The sequence below is a fragment of the Lissotriton helveticus genome, chromosome 6 (assembly GCF_964261635.1).
Source record: "Lissotriton helveticus chromosome 6, aLisHel1.1, whole genome shotgun sequence".
In the NCBI taxonomy this organism is placed as follows: domain Eukaryota; kingdom Metazoa; phylum Chordata; class Amphibia; order Caudata; family Salamandridae; genus Lissotriton; species Lissotriton helveticus.
The window spans coordinates 1,281,440,264-1,281,465,650 of NC_136067.1; the positions used below are offsets into that span (position 1 = coordinate 1,281,440,264).

The 25,387-nt window shown below is 45.6% G+C and overlaps 1 protein-coding gene across 1 annotated transcript in view; it reads right to left on the reverse strand.

The window, feature by feature from the left end:
* The window catches only part of PYGB (glycogen phosphorylase B), a 689,075-nt gene that overhangs the window by 373,982 nt on the left and 289,706 nt on the right, over positions 1–25,387 (reverse strand). Inside the window, exon 6 of the mRNA XM_078649032.1 lies at positions 17,345–17,456. Coding sequence (XP_078505158.1) covers positions 17,345–17,456 — 112 coding nt within the window. The remainder of the gene's footprint in view (positions 1–17,344; positions 17,457–25,387) is intronic.

Here is a 25,387-nt window from a genome sequence, read left to right on the forward strand (position 1 = left end):
GGCGATTCGACGACGGCCTTCTCCAACACACATCAGCGAAGGCAGAGATAGAGACAGCGATTAAAGAATACCTGTCAATCAACGACACACCAGAGACACCCAGGGAGATACTATGGGATGCTCTAAAAGCCACCATACGGGGCACAGTCATGTCAATCAAGGGCAAAATGAACAAAACAAGGAACAAGAGAATAGCCGACCTTGAGAAAGAGATTAAAACACTAGAGAACAGCCACATTGCTAGACTAGAAGACAACAATACACTCACAAACCTGACTAGACGGAAGTATGAGCTCAACAGAATACTGAGCGAGAGAGCAGGGACATGGATCAACAAATACAAATCAGTAAACCTATGCACTGCGAACAAAGCGGGGAAAAACCTAGCAACCTATCTAAGGGGAAAACAAAAACAGCACACAATAGGGGCAATCAAAGACAAACACAACAAGGCCCAAACTGCTAACAAGGACATCCTGGAGGTCTTCAGGGACTTCTATGAGGGCCTATACACAAGAGACGAAGCGCTAAAAGAGGACGGGGGCGATGAACTTCTAAGAGACATATCCACACCCACACTAACAGAACGAGAACGAGACACTTTAGAGCTAACTGTAACGGAAGAAGAGATAAGGAAAGCCACGGCCGGTCTCAAGGAAAACAAAGCACCTGGACCAGACGGATTCACAGCAGGTTTTTACAAGCAATACCTAAACACGCTCCAACCCACAATGAAACAGGTATTTGAGGAATGCATCCACAAAGGACGCATGACCCCCTCAATGGCTGAGGCAAACATAATAGTTATACCAAAGGAAGGGAAGGACACGACAGAGGCGAGGAACTTTAGGCCGATCTCACTAATAAATGTAGACTGCAAGATATACGCGAAAATACTGGCCAATAGACTCAATGCATATCTACCCAAGCTCATACACAACTCCCAGGTAGGATATCTCAAGAACCGCATGTCCCACGATAACACCAGACTACTATGCCATATAATCAACCACTCAGCCCGAAGTAGCAAAGCGGCTGTGATGATAGCCCTGGACGCCGAAAAAGCGTTCGATAGAGTCTCATGGCCCTTTTTAGATCGCTGCATGGGGAAGTTCGGGCTAGGACCTAACTACAGGAGGATGGTGATGGCGCTATACAACAGTCCCAAAGCAAGGGTGGTAGTAAACGGCGGCACCTCAAACATACTAAACCTAGGCAGAGGTACAAGACAAGGCTGCCCACTCTCACCTGGCCTCTTCCTACTAGCAATAGAACCGCTCCTAACGATGATAAGAACGAACGATGACATAGCAGGGGTCCCAATAGGGGGGGGAAATTTCAAGCTAGCAGCATATGCGGATGATGTTTTAATAATGACAGAAGACCCAGAAAGATCCATCAAAGCACTGACAGACACCATCGAGAGGTACGCCCAGGTCTCAGGATACAAACTCAACAAGGACAAATCAGAGTGCAAACCTCTAAACATCCACACAACAAGCACAGTAATAGGAACGTCAGGCCTAACGTGGCAGCAGAAACCTATTAAGTATCTAGGCATCCTCTTTGAGAGAGACCTGAGAACAACACTAGAACATAATGAGCAAGCAACAATCCAGAAGATCAAGGACAAAGTAGACGGGTGGTCCCCCAAATTCACAACATGGTGGGGAAGGGTAGAAACAATAAAAATGATGCTCACACCAATGGAGAACTACATGCTAACCATGCTACCACTAACCAACACAGAAGACTTCCACAAAAAGGTAGACAAGATACTAAACAACTTCTTATGGAGAGGGAAGAAGCCCAGAATAAGCCTGCACAAGCTCAGACTATCAAAAGAACAGGGGGGTCTAAACATGACAAACTTCAAACGCTTCCACGAAGCGTGCATAGCCAGACAGGGACTGCACTGGCTAGACCCAAGACAGGACTACACCCCAGCGTGGCTATCACTTGAACAAGGGCTGCTAAAGGGCATGAAGCCCATCACCCTCCTCACAGCCACCAGACACCCAGCGATTAAAGACAACCCTGTCCTTAGAAACACAAAACGAGCCCTGCTGAAGGTAGACAAACTATTAAACACGAGCATCAGAGGGGGGGCTTTTGAATCCATCTGGCACAACCCCACCCTTAAATATAGGGGCAAGGTTCTAGACATGCACGATTGGTACAGCCAAGGGATATCCATAGCCAAGGACTTCAAGAACAAGGGCGAGGACATAACGTTTGACACCTTAAAGGGGAAACACAACCTACGCAGCATAGAACTATACAACTTCCTGAAGATAAAAGTCGCAATAAGAAAGGCAAACCTCAACAGCCAGACACCATCGATAATACAGCTCGCTGCCAGCCTGAACACACTAGGACATCAGGTAGCACATCTATACAAGGTCCTACGTGCCAAAAACACCAAACTTAATGACAAGGTCACAAACTTCTGGGGGGAGGCAGCAGGGAAAGAACTAAATGAGGGCGAGAAAGCCGAGCTATGGAGATCCACAACTAGGAAAAAGATAACGGCTACACTTAATCAGACAAAATTTTGGCTAGCACACAAGGCATACTGGACACCGGCCCGACTAGCCACCCTGGGTATTAGAGACAGCGATGTATGCTGGAACTGCGACAAAGAGAGGGGAGACTTAGAACACCTCCTGCTAAAATGCCCAAAAATAAAGGACTTTTGGGGAAAAATCAGAATACTTATCCACGAGATCACAGGCATAGACATACAAATAGACTTTGCGAGCCTGGCCCTAGGCTTCACATCCCAGGCCATCACAACGACAGAGGATCGTGACCTCATTGACCTTCTGCTGACGGCCGCAGTTAAAATAGTCCTAACTAACTGGAAGGACACATCGAAAGCGGCACCCCAAGCATGGCTCAACTGGGTCACGTTCCTAAGGGGGGCAGATAACATCACAGCGAAACACTCACCAAAAACGCACAAGCAGTCAACAATGTGGGGGTCCTTAGACCTCTACCTATCATCACACAAGCCGCCATAGACGTTTGAACAAGAAATACCTGAGGGCGCAGGCTGAGACCTATGCATTAACAAAAAGCCCTGCACACCGCTTATCTCCTACTATATCTCTCTACTGTTCCCTTCGGGCCCGGGGCGAGGGGCAAAATACGGGCGATCACAGAGATGTGACAAAATGCCGCGTGGACATCATATACGATGGAATGCGAACTATGGAATAACGAACTATCGAACAACCTCAAGAATACGGACTATCGCCCACCCCCCCCGCTCCCTCCCCCTCTTCCTTCCTCCTTTTTCTTTTTTCTTTTTTCCTCCTTCGCCTGCTTTCTTCTTCCACTCATGTATAAGCCGTGTCCATGTATGTAAATATATATTTTTTTATATACAATAAAGAATTTCAGAAATAAAAAAAAATAAAAAAAGCGATTCCATCTGTTGCTTTGCAGAGGTTATTCGGGTCTCCGTGACTCAAATCACATTATTAGCTCTGGGCTCTGTGTTTATAGGGCAGGCAAGCCGTTAACTGCAGTCTTTCCCTAGAAGTCTAGTGTATTTGTAGATATGTTGATCTACCTCGATGGGTTGCCTGCACCATTAAAGCTTCAACCCTAGATGCTCGCAGCCCCAAAACATATAGGGAATATTAAAGGCGCGTTGGCAATGCCAACAGGCCTGACTTGCGTTTGGAGGGCGAACAAAAATAAAATAAAAATTCGCTTCGGAAAACATAACGATTGATTTAGGTATATTATGCATCTAGAAGCTAAATAATTGAATGTAGAGAAAATTCATTATCGTTTTGACTTGTATAATAGTCATTGATGCACTGCAATGCCAGCACTCCACATGCAGCTGCAGCGGCGGCTCCTCTGCTAAGGCGGAGGAGCGAAGCCCCACTGCTCTTAGAGCAGTGGACAAATAAAACGATAACACAAAGCTATTATCATTTTATTTTTCGTAGCTACGGGGCTAGGTTAGGGCGGGGCTTAGGGTGACCAACAGACATGGGTGCAAATTCAGGATGGTGAGTGTAAAAATTCAGGACAAAGGGTCAAAATTCAGAACAAAAATTCAGGACAAAAGGTAAGTTTTACAGACACATCAGAAGACATCACGCAATAGTATATAAGTAAGTAAATAAACAACCACTTAAGTACAAGTGAAAAGAAGTTTATATTAGGTTGAGACAATTGTGCACTTCATGGTTTTTCAGTATGCGTGCAGCTTTGAGCAAAATGTGCAGGTCTTTTTGTGGTAACAAACCCCCCCCCCCCATCCCCCCCCACACCTTTCCAGCCTCCCAGGGAAACGCCCGATTCCCAGTTCGGCCTTGCTACTAGCCTTCAATGGTGACCCTCCTCTTCACATAGACCCTCCCTCATGTGTATTTAATTTCTTTTATAGTGCTTCTCATCCCAAGTAAGTAGGATAGGGTGTCGGAGTGCGTTACATCACACACATATTATATAGAGACAATGACTCGTATAAATGTGAAAGTCGATCTATAGGAAATGTATTTAACATAATGGGGTTACAAGGTGTAATCATTCTTTCATCCATCATTCACTTTGATAACTTTATTTCGGTCAAAGACCATAAAAGTGCAATATATGTACAAGCAGGATAATAAAACATAAATACTTCAGAATTAAAAAGTTATTAAACGTTGGTTATGAAAGGAATAGTAAAGCATAAAAACAGTAGTCCATTATTCCTTATGGATAAATGCAGTTCTTCTCCGCCACATGCCGAATAAAAACCGGGAAACGGCAAAAACAATGAGAGGGGCAGTGTCATAAGTTAGGACTCTACAGGCATGTACACAATGTCTAAAACCCAGGTTTTTGCATAATGGGATAATCCAGCACTTCCGAATTTCACTGTATGCTGGGCAAAAAAAGAGGATATGTATAATGTCTTCCCTGGCATGATTACAGGCAGGGCAATTAGCCTTCATCGTTTTTGTCCATCTGGATGTGAATGCCCCAACCGGTAAGGAGCCGTGCCTCAATTGAATGTATAGTTTTCTTGCCAGTGGCGGCTGTACCAGGTCCAAAAACGCCTCCATCCAGTATTCAACTTTTGTTATCAGGAACTCAGTGGACAATCTGCCCAGGGAAGTAGAACAGTGTAGCAGTTTGAGGTTATGGGATTTTACAGCTGCCACCAGTACAGTCCTCTGCATCCTCATACAGCTGTCCTCCGGTGTATCCCAAAGTTGGGGAAGACCAATTTGGTAAAGGAGAGTCTTAACGTGTACCAACCAAGGTATATTCTTGTTCTTTAACTGCCCCCAAATAGTATTGAATTCTGCTCTAAACGGTTCAAGCTCCGGCACAGACCAGAGCCTTCTCCAATAGAGCAGAGGTCGAGCTGCCGCCAGATCAGTAATAGGTAATAGGTTCCAGACCCAGGTCCAGGCGTAATGGTAGCAGGGGCGTGCTTTGTGGAAGACCAAACAGATGTCGCATGAAAGAGTGCTCGACTTTCATTAGATTGCATGTATTGGTATGTCCCCAGAGTTCAGCAGCATATAAGGCTGCAGACCTGACCTGTGTTTTGTATATCTCTAGGGCAGGGGTAGCCGGTTTAAAAGTTGAGGCACTATGGAATCTGCCTACGCCACCCATAATCTGTGCAAGTCTCAAGGAGGATCTAGAGACTTGTTGGTCCCATGTAAAATATTCAGTCAAAGTCACCCCCAGATATATAAAGGTCTTAACTCGCTCAAGTGGGGTTCCATTCAATGTGGGGTTTGGGCGGGTGCGCCTCGGGGGGTTGAAGATCATAAACTTGGTTTTCTCCAAGTTGATCTCCAAACCCCGCAAGGCGCAGAAGGAAACAAACCCGTCCAGAACCCGCTGGATGCCCGATGATGTCCGCGACAACAACAAAGTGTCGTCCGCGAACATCAAAGCGGGCACCCTACCAGTAGCCAGGCGTGGAGCATCGTTATCCCTGACACAATTGAGTCTATCTATCAGGCCATTGACATATAAGCTAAAGAGAGTAGGGGCCAGTACGCAACCCTGGCGTACTCCCCGGGTAACAGGGAAATGATCGGATAATTCCCCGTTTTTCCCGCACCTCACCTGGGCGTAGTTCCCAGTGTGAAGCCGGATTAAGGCATCTAGTAAGTAAGGAGGGAGACCAAGTTCCTCCACCACCGTCCAGAGCCTCTCCCTAGGGACCAGATCGAATGCGGCCCGCAGGTCCACAAAAACAAGGTAGAGGCTGCCACCCTCTACTCTTGCAGTTTTCCAGAATAGGACCTGGAGTCGAAAGATCTGGTCCAGAGTCGAGACCCCTGATCTAAAACCGGCTTGGAGGGTGGTCAAAGTTTTGTTTTCCTCCATCCAGCCCAGTAATCTCTCCAGCAGGATTCGGCCCATCAGCTTCTGGGTAGTATCGAGTAGACTAATTGGTCTATAATTTGATGGGGCGAGCGGACAGCCCCTTTTAAAAATTGGAAACGCCCGATTCCCAGTTCGGCCTTGCTACTAGCCTCCAATGGTGACCCTCCTCTTCACATAGACCCTCCCTCATGTGTATTTAATTTCTTTTATAGTGCTTCTCATCCCAAGTAAGTAGGACAGGGTGTCGGAGTGCGTTACATCACACACATATTATATAGAGACAAGGGCTTCTTTACACTCTTGTTTTACTTACCAGTTATATATGAGCCACACACAAATGTGGTTGTGGTTATGCTTCTTGTTTATATTTATATTTTTGTGTATGCTTAACGTTATATGCCAAGACAGAATGCCATATGGTTGATAGTCATATTTTGCATTGTAGAGCTCCCAGATGAAGGGCCGTCAAGCCCGAAATGCATTGGAGCACATTGGAGCAACTATGAGTTGAATACAGTAACATGTATGAAAATAACGTCATGGATATATTATAATTGTTGAACTTTTCAATAAACCGTATATTGATAAAGACAAAATTAAAGGAGTCTTGATTCTCAAGAACCAAAAGGTGTGCCCATAAACAGGGATGTTACCATTGCCATATGGTAACACTGTCTTGTTATATGTTAATTGACGTGTTAGGACGGACACGCCACCTGTAGGAGCACCCAACCACAGCAACTTACGTTGATTCGTTATAGACTTACAATACAACCAGGGTGTGCACCAACCTATTAATAGCAGTTTCTGTTATTAAGCCACTAGTCAGACTAAAGTGCAAAACTGGACAAACTAGAGCTTGATTGAGAACTTCTATTCCACACAGCTATTCAAAGAGCCCTGGTGTTCTCTAACACCCATGATTCACACAAACAGGCAAAAATATTATGCAAGAGAATGAGAGCGCTGATTCTGGTCCTGCTAATCACAGCATGGATGGAAAAAAAGCTTAAAGATCAAAAAAACACAACTACACTCTATGATCATATCACTAATAACCCTTCATATGCTTGAAGAAGCCAAACAAAAAAAGTTGCCTGGACCCTTTGGAGAGTTAAAACACAACTTCGATTTCTTTGGAGGTTTGTTACAGATGGTGTAGGAAAGTAGGATCTGCTTCTTATGGTTACCCCCACATTTTGCTAAATGTGACACTGTGTTTGACTAGTTTGATTGGGATCCTGCTAATCAGGACCCCAGTCTATTTTATTTCTCCTTACACTATTATGCTATGTACTGAGGTACACTCCAGATTGATACTGGGGTACCCTTGTCAGTCTGTAGTATATGCATGTATATATGTAGCCATGTACCCAGGGCATAGGTACCCCAGAGGCCTCCCATGGGCTGAAGCATGTATTATGCCACCCATGAGAGGCCATGCGAAATGGAACTAAAGTCCGGCCATTGCAGCCTCTGTAAGATGGTGCATGCACCACTTACTTAAGATATGGGTTTACTATATCTAAGGGTCACTGCACTTAAAACCTATAAGTCACCCCTCTAGCAGGCCTTTATAATCCTAGGGGCAGCGTGCTTGGTTCTAAGTGAGAGGGTGCCACTGCATGAGCAGGACACCCCTGCAGCCTACGGAGGCCTTTCTCCCGGGTTGTCAGTGAAGCGGCCATTTATGACGTATAGAATGGCATTATGCGACTGACTCTAAAACGGCTGAAACAAACCCTATCGTGTTTGGTGTCAAACATGTGGACTCATACCCCCACACCGGTAACAAGTGTGGGAGGTATGATTTCACCCCTCAGAGGCGAGCTTCGTTGGGTCCCTGGTGTTCCGGGTACCAGCCTTTCAGTCTCGGGCAGCTCGAGAAGGGGAAGGCAGAACAATAGGCATCCTGTCACAGGGAGGTGTGACCACCTCCCAGACAGGATTTAGTGTATTAGGGATGGGTGGGTGTGCTTGCCAGCGACCGAAAGTCTGTATGAGGGGCACATTTGGTGCCCCTGTGCATAGTCCAGTTCAAACCAGTCCTAGGAGCCGTTGGCTCCTGCCCTGACGTGAAACTGGACAAATAACATGGCAGTAACCTCCCCACTGTCCAGAACCTGCCCTGGGAGGGTCCCCTGAATCCGTTCAACCCTCTCCCATGAGAACAAAAGGGCTTGCCTGGCTGTAGGACCTTAGATTTGACGTGGACAAGATTCTGAACCAGAAACCACTGAGCTTTGACCGTGTGGACACTCTGGACTTGGCTTGACTTCGTTTGGGCCTGACTTCGTCTCCCTCTCAGTCCGAAGCATTGTCTGTGCCCATGCACCATAAAAACTCTGTGCAAGACCTGTGGAGCATCAAGGACAACCGAAGATATATCTCTTGGAGTGAAGGAGTCACTCCCCAGTATTCGCAGGCACCACAACACTGCTGTCCAGTCTGCTGATCCTGAGCTCCCACGGACTCCGAAGGCCTCAGCAACACAGGAGGTAGGTTTTTACTTCTCTCAAATTACGAGCTCCCCTCTCACCAAGTTTGAGGTCAGAATCCCTCATGGGGGCTGCAATACCCGAACCCCTGTACACCGCGTGCATGTGCAAGGGCATATGCTTGTTGACATGTACCGAACAAGGGCATTGGGCTCCGAGTAGCCCCAACCTCTGGCACCATTTCCTACCAAGATCTTTGACCTTCTCACACAGAGTGCTCCATGGGCTGTTGTTTGGTGAAATCGCTCGAGGTCCTCTCGCGACTCCTGTGTCTCCAGCCTGTGGGTCCATTTGAGGGCCAACTTTGCTTTTCTTGGGCTCCCCTGGTTGCTCCAGGCTTGCCCTGACTCCCCTGTGTTTGATGAGTCTCCTGGACAATGCTGGTCTGAACCGTACATATCTTTGACCTTCTGCGTGGGTTGCCATTGCCATGGCTTGTTGGTGCTCCCGCAGGACACCAACCCCTCAGCACTCAACATCCTTTGTGGGACAGCTCATATCCTGCTCCTGGTCATCCTCGACATCTCCCAGTCCCCGTAGCTGCAGAGTCAAGAACTCCATCAACCAACCTGAAGCACCCAACATCGGTGAGCATTCGTCTACCGAGCCCCTGGTCACTCTGAAGTGACCCAGAATCTGTCCCCTCTGCTTTCAGGTACTTTTCAACAGGAATCCACCTTTGGATTCCAACAGACACTTTTCTTCCTCCATTGAGTTTGACAGCGGTTTCCAATGCCACTTCAGACCTACGCACCGGCTTCCCTGGGATAGTTCACTTGGGTACCTTGGTATCCACGGGTGGGATGGCTCTCCAACTTTCTGTCTTCCTACCGGGTTTCTTCTAAGTCCACTGGGAAGGGTCCTTAAACTCTAAAAACGCGGCTTTCCCATAGAACTGTACAGAGCACGCAGTCATGTTCCCACACAGCACCCGTACTCCGTGGGTTTCCTACTTACTCACTGTGGGTGGATCCTTGGGGTCCCAGCTATTCTACGTCCTCTAGACACTGTCTTGACTCAAGTCGTGGTTCTCATACCACTATTTTAGTAAATGGTTTGGTCCCCTTCAGGGGCCCACTGTGTATTAGTGCTATATACTGTCATATCTGTGCTAAAGTATTGTGTGCTTTGTGATTATATCTGTGTGGAAGACACTGTGTCGTACTAGAGAGTGTTATATTAATAAATACATATTTTTATAACTACTCTGTGGTTCTCCTTTCGTTTAACCAATGCTATAAGATTGCATTCTGGTAAAACAAGCTGCTTAACATTCCCTCAAGACTAAGCCTGAAGGCTGCTCTCCACAGCTACCACTTGGATAGCTCTCTAAGGTTATCTTAGACCTCTAAAATCACCATAAGGGTTGTTTGGACTGGTGCAAGGTGGCCACTTTAATTAGTAGACAGCTTATACCAGGCCAACCTCTCACATTGGTGTGCAGCGGTTGGGATTCAAACCTGCATTGTTTTCCCTGATAAATCTTTGTATTGATTAACTGAAAAACCACTAGTACTAGGTACATATAATACTAGCTTAGAATAAGTAAGTTCTACTGAACTTAGGGCTGGGGAAGTAAAGGGTCTAGCACACCCTTTCTCCAACCTCAGAGAGTTTAGTTCCCACTAGGTTAAGTAGGTGCTACACCGCACCACACTTAGTATGTCTGCTTAAGGAGATGCCAGTGGCTCTCTGCCTTTTAGATACAGTGAGCTTTCATTCCAAGAACTGAAAGCCCTATGTGCTTCTAGAAAGTTGAAGACAGGGGGAAGTGCCAACACTCAACGCCTGATAGAGGTGTTACTGTTAGATGACCTAAGGAAGACTTCTGGGTCAGATGAACAGGACAGAGTGGGTGATATAGGGAATGAGGACAGGCCAGGAGGGGATACCTTTTATAAGCTAGACTCTAACACTGACCAAGGGGAACTGATGGTTACCTGGATAACTCAGATCTTCAAGAGGAGAATGGAGGAGGCCATGAGGGCCCTCACTTTACTCCTCCTGGAAGAGTGCAGAGTTTACCAAGGAGATCTAGATCTTCCTCTGCAGAGTCTCATCACTCAGCACCGTCTGTAGGGACCTTCCTATCTATCAAGAGGGACCACTCTTATGATAGGGAATAAACATTTCTTGAGCTTGAGAATGCTAGGCTTAGGCTTGGGCAAGAGCCGTTGGCCCTTGAGCAAGAGTCACTAGAAGTCCAGAGAGCTAGGAAAAAGTTTGGACTAGAGTCCCATGGTGGCAGCAACGGTGTCCCTAGAGTTAAGTAACATTCCTTCGAAAATAGGAACCTGAGCAAGATTGTCCCTCCCTACCATGTTGGGAATGACATCCACAACTGGATAACTGCTTTAGAAAGGGCCTGTAACGTTCAGAGGGCCCCACAAGAGCAGCAGGAAGCTATCCTGTGGCTCTCCTTTGCTGACAAAGGTAGATATAAGCTCCTCACTGTTAGAGAAGAGGATGCTGACAACTATTCAATCTTGAAGAGTGTTCTCATTTGTGGGTTTGGCTTAACCACTGAACAGTATTGGATTAAGTTCAGAGACACCCAGAAGGCACAGAATCAGGATTGGGTAGACTTTGTGGATAGTGACATTAAGGCTCTGGAAGGCTGGTTGCTTGGCAGCAAAGTGAATGGTTTCAAGGGATTATACAATTTGATTATGAGGGAGCAGACCCTTAATAATTGCAAAAATAAGTTATTGCATCAATACCTGGTTGGCTTTGATCTGACTTCTCCACAAGAATTGGGAAAGAAGGCAGATACGTGGGTCAGAACCAGGGTAAAGCAGAAAATCCAGAACAATGGTGGTGACCAAAACAAACAAAATTCTAAAACTCCAGATAAGGGTGGGGACAAGAGTAAAGATCAAAAACAGTCTTCATCAGGGCCTCAAAAACCTACATCTGGGGGAGAGGGGAATCACAATCAAACAAAGGTAAAGGCAAAAAGAAACATTGGTGTTATCTCTGTAAACAGAAGCCACATTGGACAAGAGATGCTGATTGTCCAAAAGCCTAGGAAAATCTTCCTACCACCACTGCCCCTAAGGCATCTGAGCCCCCTAGTACAAGTGGTGGTACATGGGAACAAGGGACTAGTAGGGTTAACCTTGGGCTCTGAGATGGGTTCTGGCATAGTCAGAACTCCAGCTCAGGCTGTGCTTGTCTGTGATGGTGGCATGGATATTGCCACTATATTGGTCAGTACCAGTACTCTGGGCAAATACAAACAACATTCTTTAATCAATGGAAAGGAGGCCATGGCAAACAGGGACACAGGTGCAAGTGTCACTTTGGTGACAGGGGATCTTGTGGACCCCTGACAAAATCATACATAGAGAAATGAACCAAGTGACCCATGCTAACAATGTCAGGACTGACCATTACATGGCAGTTGTAAATTTCAGCTGGGATGGGGTAACTGGCCCTAAGAAAGTTGTGGTTAGCTCAGACCTACCAGTAGAATGTTTGTTGGGAAATGATTTGGAGACTTCAGCCTGGGCTGAAGTGGAACTTAAAACTCATGCAGCAATGCAGCTCTGTTTGCTGTAACCAGGTCACAGGCTAAACTGAAAAACACTGAACAGGCCCTGGATCCTGGAACAATGGACCAAGGGCCTTCCAAGAGAAGGAGCTGGCGGAGTAAGGCTGAGTCTTCCCCCCCAGACTCAGAGTGAGGGTCAGTCTCTTGAGGGAGATGATCCCAGTCCCTGTAAAAGAACTGTCTCAGAGGAACTTGAACCTGACCAGGTTGAGTTATTTGGGACTGGGGACCCTACCAGGGCAGAATTGAGTTTGAGGCAGCAAACCTGCCCCTCAGGCAGCAAGCTGCTGCTGAGGCTGCTGGGAGTGTCAGTGGATCCCACAAGATCTAGTGGGATGAGGGACTTCTTTACTCAGAGGGTAGAAACCCTAAGCCTGGTGCCACCTGGAGGTTGGTCATTCCTCTGATGTTTAGGGGGCTTCCTACTCACATTTGAACATAATATTCCCTTAGCAGGACACGTAGGCCAAAGTAAGACTTGGGACAGGCTTGTCCCTCACTTTCACTGGCCTCACATGTCTGAGGACACAAATGAGTTTTGTCGCTCCTGTAACACCTGTCAAGCCAGTGGTAGATCAGGTGATACAAAAAAGGCCCCCTCATACCACTATCAGTCGTGAGGGTCCCCTTTCAGAGGGTTGGGATTGAGATCATTGGTCCCATGAACCCTCCTACAGCATCTGGACACAGTTACATACTAGTGGTGGTGGATCATGCCACTAGGTATCCAGAAGCAATACCCCTTAGAACCACCACAGCCCCAGTGGTGGCCAGAGCCCCCTTGGGAATCTTTTCCAGAGTGGGTTTCCCTATTGAGGTCTTAACTGACATTGGTACAAACGTTATGTCAAGTTATATTACTGCAATGTGGAAGGAGTGTGAATTTCACCACCCTGTAACCCACAATGAAATGGGTTAGTTGACACATTTCTGCCCTCCTGCTGCTGAGCCAAGCTCGAGCAGGGGAAGGCAGAACAATAGGCATCTTGTCACAGAGAGGTGTGACCACCTCCCAGGCAGGATTTAGTGCATTAGGGCTGGGTGGGTGCACTTACCAGCGACCGAAAGTCATCATGAGGGGCACATTTGGTGTCCCTGTGCATAGTCCAGTTCAATCCAATCCTGGGAGCCATTGGCTCCTGCTCTGGCGTGAAAGTAGACAAAGGACATGGGAGTAATCTCCCCACTGTCCAGAACCTCTCCTGGGAGGGTCCCCTGAATCTGTCCAACCCTCTCCCGTGGGTACAAAAGGCCTTACTTGGCTGTAGGACCCTAGATTCGACGTGGACAAGATTCTGAACCAGAAACCACTGAGCTTCGACTGTCTGGACACTCTGGACTTCGCTGGATTTCATTTGGGCCCGACTTCGGCTCCCTCTCAGTCCGAAGCATCGTCTGTGCCCGTAAACCATACAGACTCCGTGCAGTACCTATGGAGCATCAAGGACAACCAAAGATGTCTCCCTTGGAGTGAAGGAGTCACTCCCCTGCAATCGCAGGCACCAAAATACTGCAGTCCGGTATGCTGATCCTGAGCTCCTATGGACTCCGAAAGCTTCAGCAACACAGGAGGTGGGTTTCTACGTCCCTCGAGGTCCGAGCTGCCCTCTCATCAAGTTTGAGGTCAGAATCCCTTGTGGGGTTGCAATATCTGAACCCCTGTGCACCCCTTACATTTGCAAGTGCATATGCTTGTTGGCGTTTCCTGAACAAGTGAATTGGGCTCCAAGTAGCCCCAACCTCTGGCACTATTTCTTACCAAGATCTTCGACCTCATCACATGGAGTGCTACGTGGGCTGTTGTTTGGTGAAATCACTCGAGGTCCTCTTGCGACTCCTGTGCCTCAGGCCTGTGGGTCCATTTGAGGGTCAACTTTGCTTTTCTTGGGCTCCTCTGGTTGCTCCAGGCTTCCCCTGACTCCCCTGTGTTTGGTGACTCTTCTGGACCTTGCTGGCCCAAACCGTACACATCCTTGACTTTCTGCATGGGTTGTTGTTGCCAAGGCTTGTTGGTGCTCTCGCCGGACACCGACCCCCTCAGCACTCGACATCCTTTGTGGGACAGCTCGTATCCAGCTCCTGGTCATCCAAAACGTCTCCTGGACCCCGTAGCTGCAGAGTCAAGAACTTCATCAACCAACCTGAACCTTCCTACATCAGTAGGCATTCATCTACTGAAGTGGCCCAGGTTCTGTCCCCTCTGCTTTCAGGTACTCTTCGACAAGAATCTACCTTTGGATTCCAACTGACACTTTTCTTCCTTCCAGCAGCGGCTCTTCTTCAAAGTCCTCCATTGAGTATGACAGCGGTTTCCGACGACACTTCAGACCTATGCACCCGGCTTACCTGGGATAAGTAACTTGGGTACCTCAGTATCCATGGGTGGGGTGGCTCTCTAACCTTCTGTCTTCCATGGGGTTTCTTCAAAGTCCACTGGGAAGGGTCCTTAAACTCTAAGACTTCAACCGCGACTTTCACATAGAACTGTACGGAGCACACAGCTGTGTTTCCACACTGCACCCGTCATCCGTGGGGTCCCTACTAACTCCCTTTGGGTGGTTCCTTGGAGTCCCAGCGATTCTCAGTCCTCTCGTCATAGTGGTTCTTATACCACTATTTTAGTATATGGTTTAGTCCCCACCTGGGGCCCACTGTGTATTAATGATATATACTGTTATTTCTGTGCTTAAGTATTGTGTGCTTTGTGATTATCTCCATGTAGGAGATACTCTGTTGTACTAGAGAGTGTTATATTAATAAATACATATTTTTATAACTACTATGTGATCCTCCTTTCATTTAACCAATACTATAAGATTGCATTCTGGTAAAACAAGCTGCTTAACATTCCTTCAAGACTAAGCCTGAAGGCTGCTCTCCACAGCTACCACTTGGATAGCTTTCTAAGGTTATCTTAGACCTCTTAAATCACCATCAGGGTTGTTTGGACTGGTGCAAGGTGCCCACTCTAATTAGTGGACACCGTATACCAGGCTAACTTCTCACAGATGGGCTACACATGACTGTGGAGAAATCTGAATTAAAGATGGGAGTTCCAAAATATAGGCATGACAACATATTCTAATCCCAAAAAAGTGAACAGGGCAAAACAAGCCACAATAGAAAAGAGGGCCGACTAACAAATAAATCTATGGGGGTATGTGCTCTATATGTAGCAGAGACCTGGTTGAGATGCAGTGGAGCTCTATGCAGGGTCAAAGACACAGTCAACATGTGATTAGAGGTATATCTAGTTTATAAGAGTGTAAGTGGATTATTCCAGCATTATGATGAAGTGTACTGTAAGGAGGTATGTATTCTGCTCTTTCATAATTTGGACTAGGGTTTATAGGGACTGACATTAAAAAAACAATGGTTATTGTAAGACAGAATCGTGAAGGCAAAACAGTGGGGAAATGTTTTAAAAGCAGAGATGGTGCCACTGTCTTTCTGGATTTGCTTTGCTGTGCATTTTCTGTACGTATGTCAATAAAAAGTTGCTCAAAAGATAGAGGCCAAGAAAGTATTACTGGAAGGCTAGCTGGAGAGAGTTGGAATTACTCCATGCCTCTTGCATGTAATCAGGGTATCACAAGGGGTAAGGGTCAAGGAAACAAGGGCGGCAAAAGTACCATCTTAGTTGCTTAGCTTGACTAGAACATTGTAATGGTGTCTACTATTAACAAAAATCTATTGCGTGCAAATCATAACATTTTTGAGTTCGGATATTTCTTGACGCTGGTCATTGAAGGTAAGCACTGCTTGATATCCCAGTTGCAAAGAGAAGCTTGGCTGTGGGAACTCGTGAAACTGCAGCTTATTTACAAGGGCGCCATAGGCCCGCACAGAGGGCATATAGATCTTTCTTAGACAAACTAAGGGTAGTGGAAGACACTGCAATATTACTTATGATTCCTTATTATTTCATTCCAGTGGTAGAAGCATGCATAAACCTTGTGTTTTTTAGGTGTGACTTATAGGTAGCTTTAGCTGTTTCAGTAAGCCAAGGTTATCCAACAAATCATAATAAAAATAAGTACATGTAGGTATACTTTCGGGGCTTTTGGTTACCTCTCTTCATCCTCTGGTCTGTTCAGGTGTCAGTCACATGTTGCTTCCACCCACCATCCCATATAAAGCTCGAGGCCATGAGTAAGGCCACTTAAGTGGCCGGCTCTCCTAAAGGTGGTATTTATGCTTGTGCACATATGCACAACCACCTAAAAAGTAGTCCACTTCAGTGGCATCTATGCTTTCTGTTCATGATGTTTTTAGTTTATTTTTGTGAAGAGACATTTTATAAGCTGTATCTTTCCAAACATATGCACACCACCTTTTGGGAGTACCATTTTACTGTTTTCTACTAACATATGAATAGGCATTATTTTATATACAGAAATATACAATAATGTCTATTTTACAACTTTGCATAACAATAATAAAGACACAGCAGGATTCCCTAGGCCAGAGCTGTTGGCTTTTCCTATGCTTGTTTAACGATGGTGTTTGTCTTATGGACACAGGCCATTCAGGAAGGGAACGATGAATATCCACTTTCTTTGGAAATTATTTTTTGTGCATTTGTAAGGTAATAAATGCTCGGACACACACAAGCACGTTTAGTACTGTATAAAATGTCTTTTTTCCTCACAATATATGATTTAATTCAAATGTGATACCTGTACTCTGAAGGAAAAACAACATAGAAATGTAAACAAAAATACAATCAATACGACAAGGCGACCATGAAGAAAAATGTTACAATGCAATTGAGGAGATGTAAATCTCAAGAAATATAATCTGCCTCACAGCAAAGTGGCAAACTGGCTTTGAGACTAGGACATGATTTTCCCCGCCTTATCGAAAGGAAATCACTCTCTCGTGCCAAGCAAATGGGGACGATGACGAAAAAAACACTAGAAACACAACTTACACTCCTGAAGGTTGAAATCATTGGGCGCCTTTGCAGACCACAGCCTCATTGTGTTGACTGTATTGTTTTTGTATCCTGGAACAGGGGTGTCATACGGCATAGCAAGGACAATCTGTGAAGGAAGGCAACAGTCAGATTAGCCAGGCAAATATAGAAACACAGGCATGTTTGAAAGTGAATAAAAAAAAAGTTTGTGTTTTTGAAGATGCAACTCAATACAGAAGGGGTGGTTCCCTGAGGCAGGTCTGTGTGCAGCCATGCAAACCTGTATCTCTAATGTGCAAATGTGCAGGAGCCAGCAGAGCTGGGGGCCTAGAAGCTGCTGCCTCTTTAGCCCCAGAGAACGAGGAAGAGGAGGCAATGGTGCAGCAGTAATGAGCTTTCTTTCATTGCTGTTAATGGGAGAAACGGGACCCAACCTGATGGCTGCATTTTCCTGCTGATTACAACACATTAATATTTTTAGAGATATTGCCACTAGAAAACGCCTGGTTGCAACAATAAGCAAATAATGTGAAAACACATGCAATAAATACATCACAAAAAAGTGCTATTTGAATTTCTTCAATTGACAAATCCCTACATGTTCGCTGTGAATAATAGGAACATATCTAAACCATGCTTCATGAGATTCACAGGTTTCCGACTAAGGCAGGGATCCAGTCCAAATTACTGGATCACCATCACGCCTTGTACTAACTATCGGGTTTGCCACTACTATTTCTGCTTTCAATATGATGATGTGTGGTCAGAAACATTCATGAAGTCTTTCTCCGCTTCAATTTGTAGTTCTAAGATTTGGGTCTGGGCTTGCAGGAGAGTGGGACTTCTTGCATGCCGGTGCACACACCAGCTGACTCTGACTTTCGATCTAAATTCTCAGCATACGGCGGGACTCAGAGCACTGACCCATGGGCCGCTGAATGCATCATTTCACCAATAACAAAGATAACCAACTAATGTCATATCATATTATCTAACTGAGGATACAAATGATGCACCCTGTATCAGCACAAGTGGCGGCTGTTGCTTAACTGGGGTGGGGAAAAAAAAATCACTTATCTGCAGGCTGGCCGCTGTGTCCCAGTCCTCTTTGGTCATCGGCATGCAGAAAACAGGAAACACACAGGCTCCTACAGCCAATCACGACACAGCTGTCACCAGCATGACAGGAGTGTAGTGATTGGCCTGAGCGCTGTGGTTCTGTCCTCTGACGGGGACTATGAGCCTGTGCCCGCTCTCTACCCAGGCTATGCAATACAGCCAGTGGAGAACGTGCAAACTGCGCATGAGCCCAAGACATGGAGTGGTGCACCATCCGTTAAGTGAAGTGTGGCTACACAGCAGGGGAGTGCGGTCACTGCGTCCGCCGTTGCCTGTAACTGTACTTTGCTCGTGCAAACTGCGCATGACAGCTTGGCCGGCCGTCTAACACCATGCCCACTTAAAGTGTACTCACCACTCCTCCTCCTGGCCCCTACTCTGACCAGCCCAGCCCAGCCACGCCCACCCCGCCCATAAGCATGATCACAAAAATTAAATGATAATAATATTGCGTTATTATCATAAATTTTTTTTTTTTAACTGCTCGCAGAGCAGTGAGGCGACGTTCCCCCGCCTTATCGGAGGAGACACTGTTGTATATACACTATACCTGCTGGTACAAGTTGAATTTCTGTTGGATTAACAGTAGTTACAGAATTCTTAATGAATTGTGCTTACTACAACAAGCACTGTCAAACAGTACTCCTCATACTTTTTAGATACACAACCCAACATTTTGTAAGTGTAATTGGTTGTATATGTTGTACCGCATGGTGTATTTTTATGTAGAAAATTCAACAAATAATTGTGAGACAAATAACATGTCTTAATTTGTTTTGATCCTATTCAAATCTGTTTGAAGCACACTTCAGAATTACAAATAAATGTGCTTCATTTTTGCTTTCCTAACTGCTGAATGCATGGAGCTCAGTTACAGGTATTTCCATTTTGCTGTTTGTTGCAACAAAAAAACAACAACATCATCCTTCAGCCTTTCCTTTCACATTTCCATTACCCCCCACTCCTATTTGCTATTTACATGAACGAGGACTCAACACGCATGAACATCGGCTCAGATCATTTTAAACTTACAATTTTCATAGTGTCCTGGCCTCTATATCCGAATAGTCCCATCGCTGATGTTAGGGCTAGATGTGGTCAGCAAAGTTTTGGGCTTTAAAATAAATGTGTCAAAGTCTGAGTCAATAGGGATCGTGGTTACATCAAACACATGATGTGTGCTACTAGCACTCACCTCGTTACAATGTTATGTTATATTGATTTGTATAGCGTACTAATCACCCGAGGTGGTATCAGGCACTTGGGCAGGTGTGTAAGTGTGAGGTTCCCAAGATGCCTTCCCAAGATGCCTATAACAAAGAGCCAGGCCTTCAACTTCTTGCGGAACTCAAGAAGTGAGGAGAAGGCTCCAATGGTCAACAAAATCTGTTAAATAGCTGGATGTAAAAACCACAACTGCTTGTGAAGGACCATACGCCACCATTTACACCCCGATCAACTTAGAGAGTGTGGATGGATGGCATAATCTAAATATATCATAGCTCACCCAATCATCATCCATAAAAATCGCAAGAGTCAGCAGACTGTGTCGGTGGCAGACAGCAGTGGCCCAACAATCTCAATGGCTCCTTTGGCTTCCCCGGCGCTATAGCTGCAACACCGCATGAGCCCTGATTTCATGGGCCGCAAGACCTTGCTGTCCCTAGGGCTGACGGCCCCAACAAGCAGCAAACTCGGTGAGTCCATTAAGTTAATCGAGAAGGGCAATCGACTTCAGGACCCTGCTGCCCCCTCCAGCCCGCTGTCATAACATTTCAGCCCCTGGGCGTCCGTGCTGCATCCACTCGTGTTTCAATCCCTGTCCCATCCAGGTGCTAGTGAGCAGTGTTTGGTGGAGGGCATGTGGTTCTATAGGCAGAGCAGAGCAGGACAAAGCCAGGCTCTCAGCGTACTTGTAGAGGAGCCCTTTGCTCCAACAGGTGACTCGACTGAATGCTGCTCCTGGCTGCACAGGCCATAAGGTACCAAGTGATTCCAATCCAATGCCAGCCACACCCCACAATAACTTGCAACTACTGGCCACCAAACTAGCAACGCTTATTAGCACAGTCCAAAACATTCTTATCCCAGCACCAGCCACTAGTTGTAGCAAGGCGCTAATCCCCATGGAGGGACAATTTATGCTCTCCAGTTCCCTTCCTGTAGCAGAAACGGACAGGGGTGCTCATGCCTTTACATCCACCGCTACCTACCTATCGCTGAGACCTGCTCTTGCTCCTGCCACCATTGTAGGGGGAAAGCTTCCGCCCCCGATAAGAAGCCAACAGGTGGCAGCATCAACCCAATGCAGTAAGAAGTGCTCCGGATGGCGTTGAATGGGTGCGAATTGCAGTGGTAGGGTAGTAGAGCAGTGGATAGTGTACCTGCAGTGAATAGAAGTGTCATCCTACACCTCAACTGACTGATGCTGCTACTGGAGCTACGTGCGCAGCAAACTTAAAAATGGAATGTCCTACAAAATTGTAAAACGATCGAATGAAAGGAACTCAAATGTCTTTCAGTTTAGTTCTTTCCTGTATTTAAAGGGCTGTGTTGCTCAGTGAGGCACAGTGCAGTGCCTGGAGTCATCTAAAAGAACCGGATGAATTGCAAACTCACTAGGAAATGCAGCAAACCTGCTAAAAATTACCCAAACAGACCAGTGTATTAGCCTTTATTAGTCTATATAAACACAACAAAAAGGTCATGCATGGCTCGTTCCACATGCTCTAATGTCATGTCAATGTCAGATATTCTTATAAAGCGCACAATTCACCAGGAGGTCTCAAGGCGCTAGCAGCAAAATTACAGTAAAACAGACAGTAGCCTGATACCTAAAGCGAAACTTATTGGGAAAAAAAACAGGTTTTCAGCTTTCTACAAAAGCATTTATGATCAGATATGGATGAAAGGTCTGATGGTAGTTTGTTCCAAAGCATGGGGGCAAGTTAAGAAAATGAACGGCCACCATTACGGGATGTTCGAATACGCGGCTGAACAAGGTATGATTTAGTACCAGACCTTAAAGATCTTCCAGGGACATACGATTGCAGTTTTTTTGCTAGGTAGCCTGGGCCGGTATCATACATTGTCTTGTGTGTAAGACTTAAGATTTTAAAATGGCCTCTTTGTCGCACCGGGAGACAGTGAAGGGTTTTAAGATTCGGGGCGGAAGGAGATCTGGGGGGAAGATTAAGACTAAGTCTGGCTGCGGTATTTTGAAGAATCTGGAGCTTGGAAAGCAGGTCCTCATTGAGTGCCGTAAACAAAGCGTTGCCATAATCAAGACGGCTAATAACAAGACCCTGCACCAAAGTTTTCCTCTCTTCGATGGGTAACCACTTAAAGATTTTACGGAGATTACGCCTAATCCAATTGCAGACGCCTAAAACCTGGTTAACATGGGTTTTCATGGACAAAGAATTGTCGATGGTAATGCCTTGGTTACGTGCTGCTAACTTGGGAGAAGGACAAGTACCTAACTCCGGGGGCCACCAATCTTGCGCCCAGAATTGCTCAGCTCTACCAAATAGGATAATCTCAGTCTTGCTGCCATAATAAAACTCCTGCTATGGCTGCAGCACTTTATAACATTAAACAATCAAGATCTCCTGCCCCTGCGCAACTAGTTGTTGGTAACCTTTCAATCTCCAAATGAAAAATATCAAACGCCTCTACTAGTCAGAGATAAAATGGCAAAAAACGATCAGAACCTGCTACTCAATCAGAATATGAACCCAATCATTTATCAAATAACGGTTGAAGACCTCCTAGAATCCAGGGTACCATACTTTCTGCATCCCATGAGGATGAAATCTACACCATAGAAGAAGACGGAATAAAAAATGAATCTACAAATTGATGTGTACTGCCAGCAGCTCATAATACAATCACATCGGCTCCATCACAACTAACACACATTTTCGAAAAACATCCAACCACGAGAGTAAAGGCAGAGCATTTCTTGGGAACAATTGATATGAAAATGCAAAGCTTAAATTTTTGATACTTCATTTACAAAGGCAGGCAAACCACTAAAATGTAAATTGATGCTTGTATAGCGCACTACTCACCCACAAAGGTCTCAAGGCGCTTGTACGAATACCGCTGTGGAACCCATCCTGGCTTTCTCTGTGAGGTGTCCACTCCTGGGCACCCCCAAGGTGGAGGCCAGGCATCCTTAGCGTTGTGGGGGCCGTTGTGGAGATTAAGCAAGCTATTGCCCAGAGTTGCAGAGTGGGACTCCATGATTGGAATAGGCACCGAGGCGAGAATTATCAGGTCCGTGGAATTTTGAACCCAAGACCCACCGAGTCAGGGAATTGAACACTGGTCCCGGGCTAGACCTCTGCATCAGGGTCTGCTGCTCTAACCATTGAGCCACACTTCTCCACTGGCCCAGTGTATGCCCCTACACCCAAATAATTAACACATTTACAGTCCATTTCGAGCTCAGCCATAGACCCCAAATTGAAATTAAATTGCTTCACATACCTGAGACAAAATGAACAAAATCAACACAAACAAAGGAGGTTGTAAGTTTCTGCTGAAATTCACCATCAACATGACCTAGGACAAGATCGAATTAGAAAGGGCACCGCACAAACCATAACGGTAAATAATAGAGAAGAGGCGCCTAATTATTGCTCAATCAATACACCCTCCGATGAACCAACATCTCATCTGAAATTTGACAAATTAACATCTAATGTGCCCTTAGTGTACAAAGTAAAACAACACAAATCATCCACTGCTACAACAGCCAGATTCTCAAACGAAGATGCATCAGCAACTTAAACAGCGGATCCACGCATTCTGATAGCTGAGCGAATAAATAAAATGGTAATAGAACATGATCAACACAAACAGGATAATACAATAGGGGACTTTGTTGTAAGAGATAACCAAAAAAGGAATCTCAGAATGACAAAATAAAGGACGATCTTAGAAGGGTTTTAATTTAACTATCAATACGTTATTATTATTAATATTGTTAAATATCCATACAAATGATGATACTACAAAAAAAACGATCCGTTTTTCAGGCCCTTCTGATCCTGATACGTAGAGCAGCATTACACAACATTCAATAGATTTGGGAAATGGGAAGACAATAAGGATAGCACTCAAACCGCTCTACCTCCCTCAGGAAACAGGAGGAATGGGTATCCCAGACCTCACCTACAGAGGGACACAGCAACATTGCATGTGAGAATGGTAGGGCATCAACGGAAAGCAATGGTGCTTCATACACTATATGTTGCTGGAAGACACCTACTGGAGATTCCATGGATCAAGAGAACCAAAATGCGCTGATGTCTAAACACATCCAAAGTGATGGAGGTGATACTCGTGATTTGGAGTGAGGAACAAATTTCAAGGTGGTTTAACAAACTTCTGTTTCCCTTTCACCGCCTTAATTGGGAACTCGGACTTTCAGCCCCTAAATAAAGGGTAAGCGTTCCAAGCATGAAAAGCATAAAGGTGCCTGAAGCTAGGTGATCTCATTCAAAAAGACAACATTAAATAAGTCAAACAAATAAAAAATTATTTTGGCGTAATACTACTGAGTGTTTTGGGCACACTCACCTTTGCCGCTTGGCCATGCATACATCTGTGCAGAAGGGGCCTCAAGAGAACTGACATCTTTTGAGAAACTACTACAAACTTCAGATCCAGAAACACACCTAATAACCAAACTATACTCTGTATTATGTATGGCAGAAGCCCATCCCAAATGGAGCTGTTCAGTAGGCATGGAAGAAGAAGGTGGGCCTTATTCTAAATGATAATTAATGGGCCGATCTCGTAGGGTACACCCAAAAAGGATGAATAACACTAACCGAAGCAAACCTGAAAGTCCTTTCTAGATGGCACCGAAGCTCTGCTAGACTATACTCCTTTAGCACTCAGAGGACAAATAAGTGTAGGATAGGGTGGAGCAAGGGAGATGACCATTTCTCTGCCACAGCCCTAAGATTAAAGATATTTGGTTTAACGTTGAGAGACATGCGCCATACAACAGGGATTCAGGTACTCCCCACAGCACAGGGGACGTTGCTTGATTGGATGCGGAAAAGAGGAAGAAGATAGCAAGGGTAAAAAAGCCTGGTCCATTGCTTATTACTCATGGTCAAACAAACTCTTCTGGAGAGATAGAGTTTCATGGACTGTAGAATGGAGTTGGACTGATATCGCAGACAATGGTTGGAGCTGGGAATGGAGAAAATAGATTTGAGGCAGCAAGTAGAGAGAATGAGTTTGGCACTCACTGGAGTGTACTACTGGATATCTTTGGCAAGGGTGCCAGATCACTAACCGGTTCAAGAACACTGACAGCAAATCAAATAATTCCAAGAGACACTTTCCAAGTCGAATCATCCTGAGTCACCTCAGAGCTCTGCTCAGCAGTAAACCCTGGAAAGGTCTCGCCCAATGGGCCCAACCTGGGGAAGAGAGGGTAGAGGGTGAGTTTCTGTTTGTATTAAGTTTTAATGATGAAAAAAATAAAAACCACTCAAACACAAAGGATCTTAGCACTTATCCTGTCTTGTACACCTTCATGAGCTAAAATGCTCGTTGACAGTGTTTTTGATGTGGGTACCTGTATGAAAGAATGTACCAGACAGTGTTAGTATCAGGGCCTGGCTGGAAACCCAAAGCAGCCCTGGCAATTTTGTCGGACCGGCACCCACCCCCTGGTTGGGGCGGGGTAGACATGAGGCAATGCTAGTTTTAAATAAATCCGGCCTTCAGCAATGCTGCTTTTGTTACTGGGGGCCAATATTGCATAATTGCTGCAATACCGGCCCCCACCGCTCCAAAATCGGCCCCACTATACCAGCCTCCCGGGCAAACACCAGATGCCCGTTACAGTCAGTCCGGCCCTGGCTAGGATTTAAATAGGACAGGTCGTTGAAAAATATCCACATGCCTCGT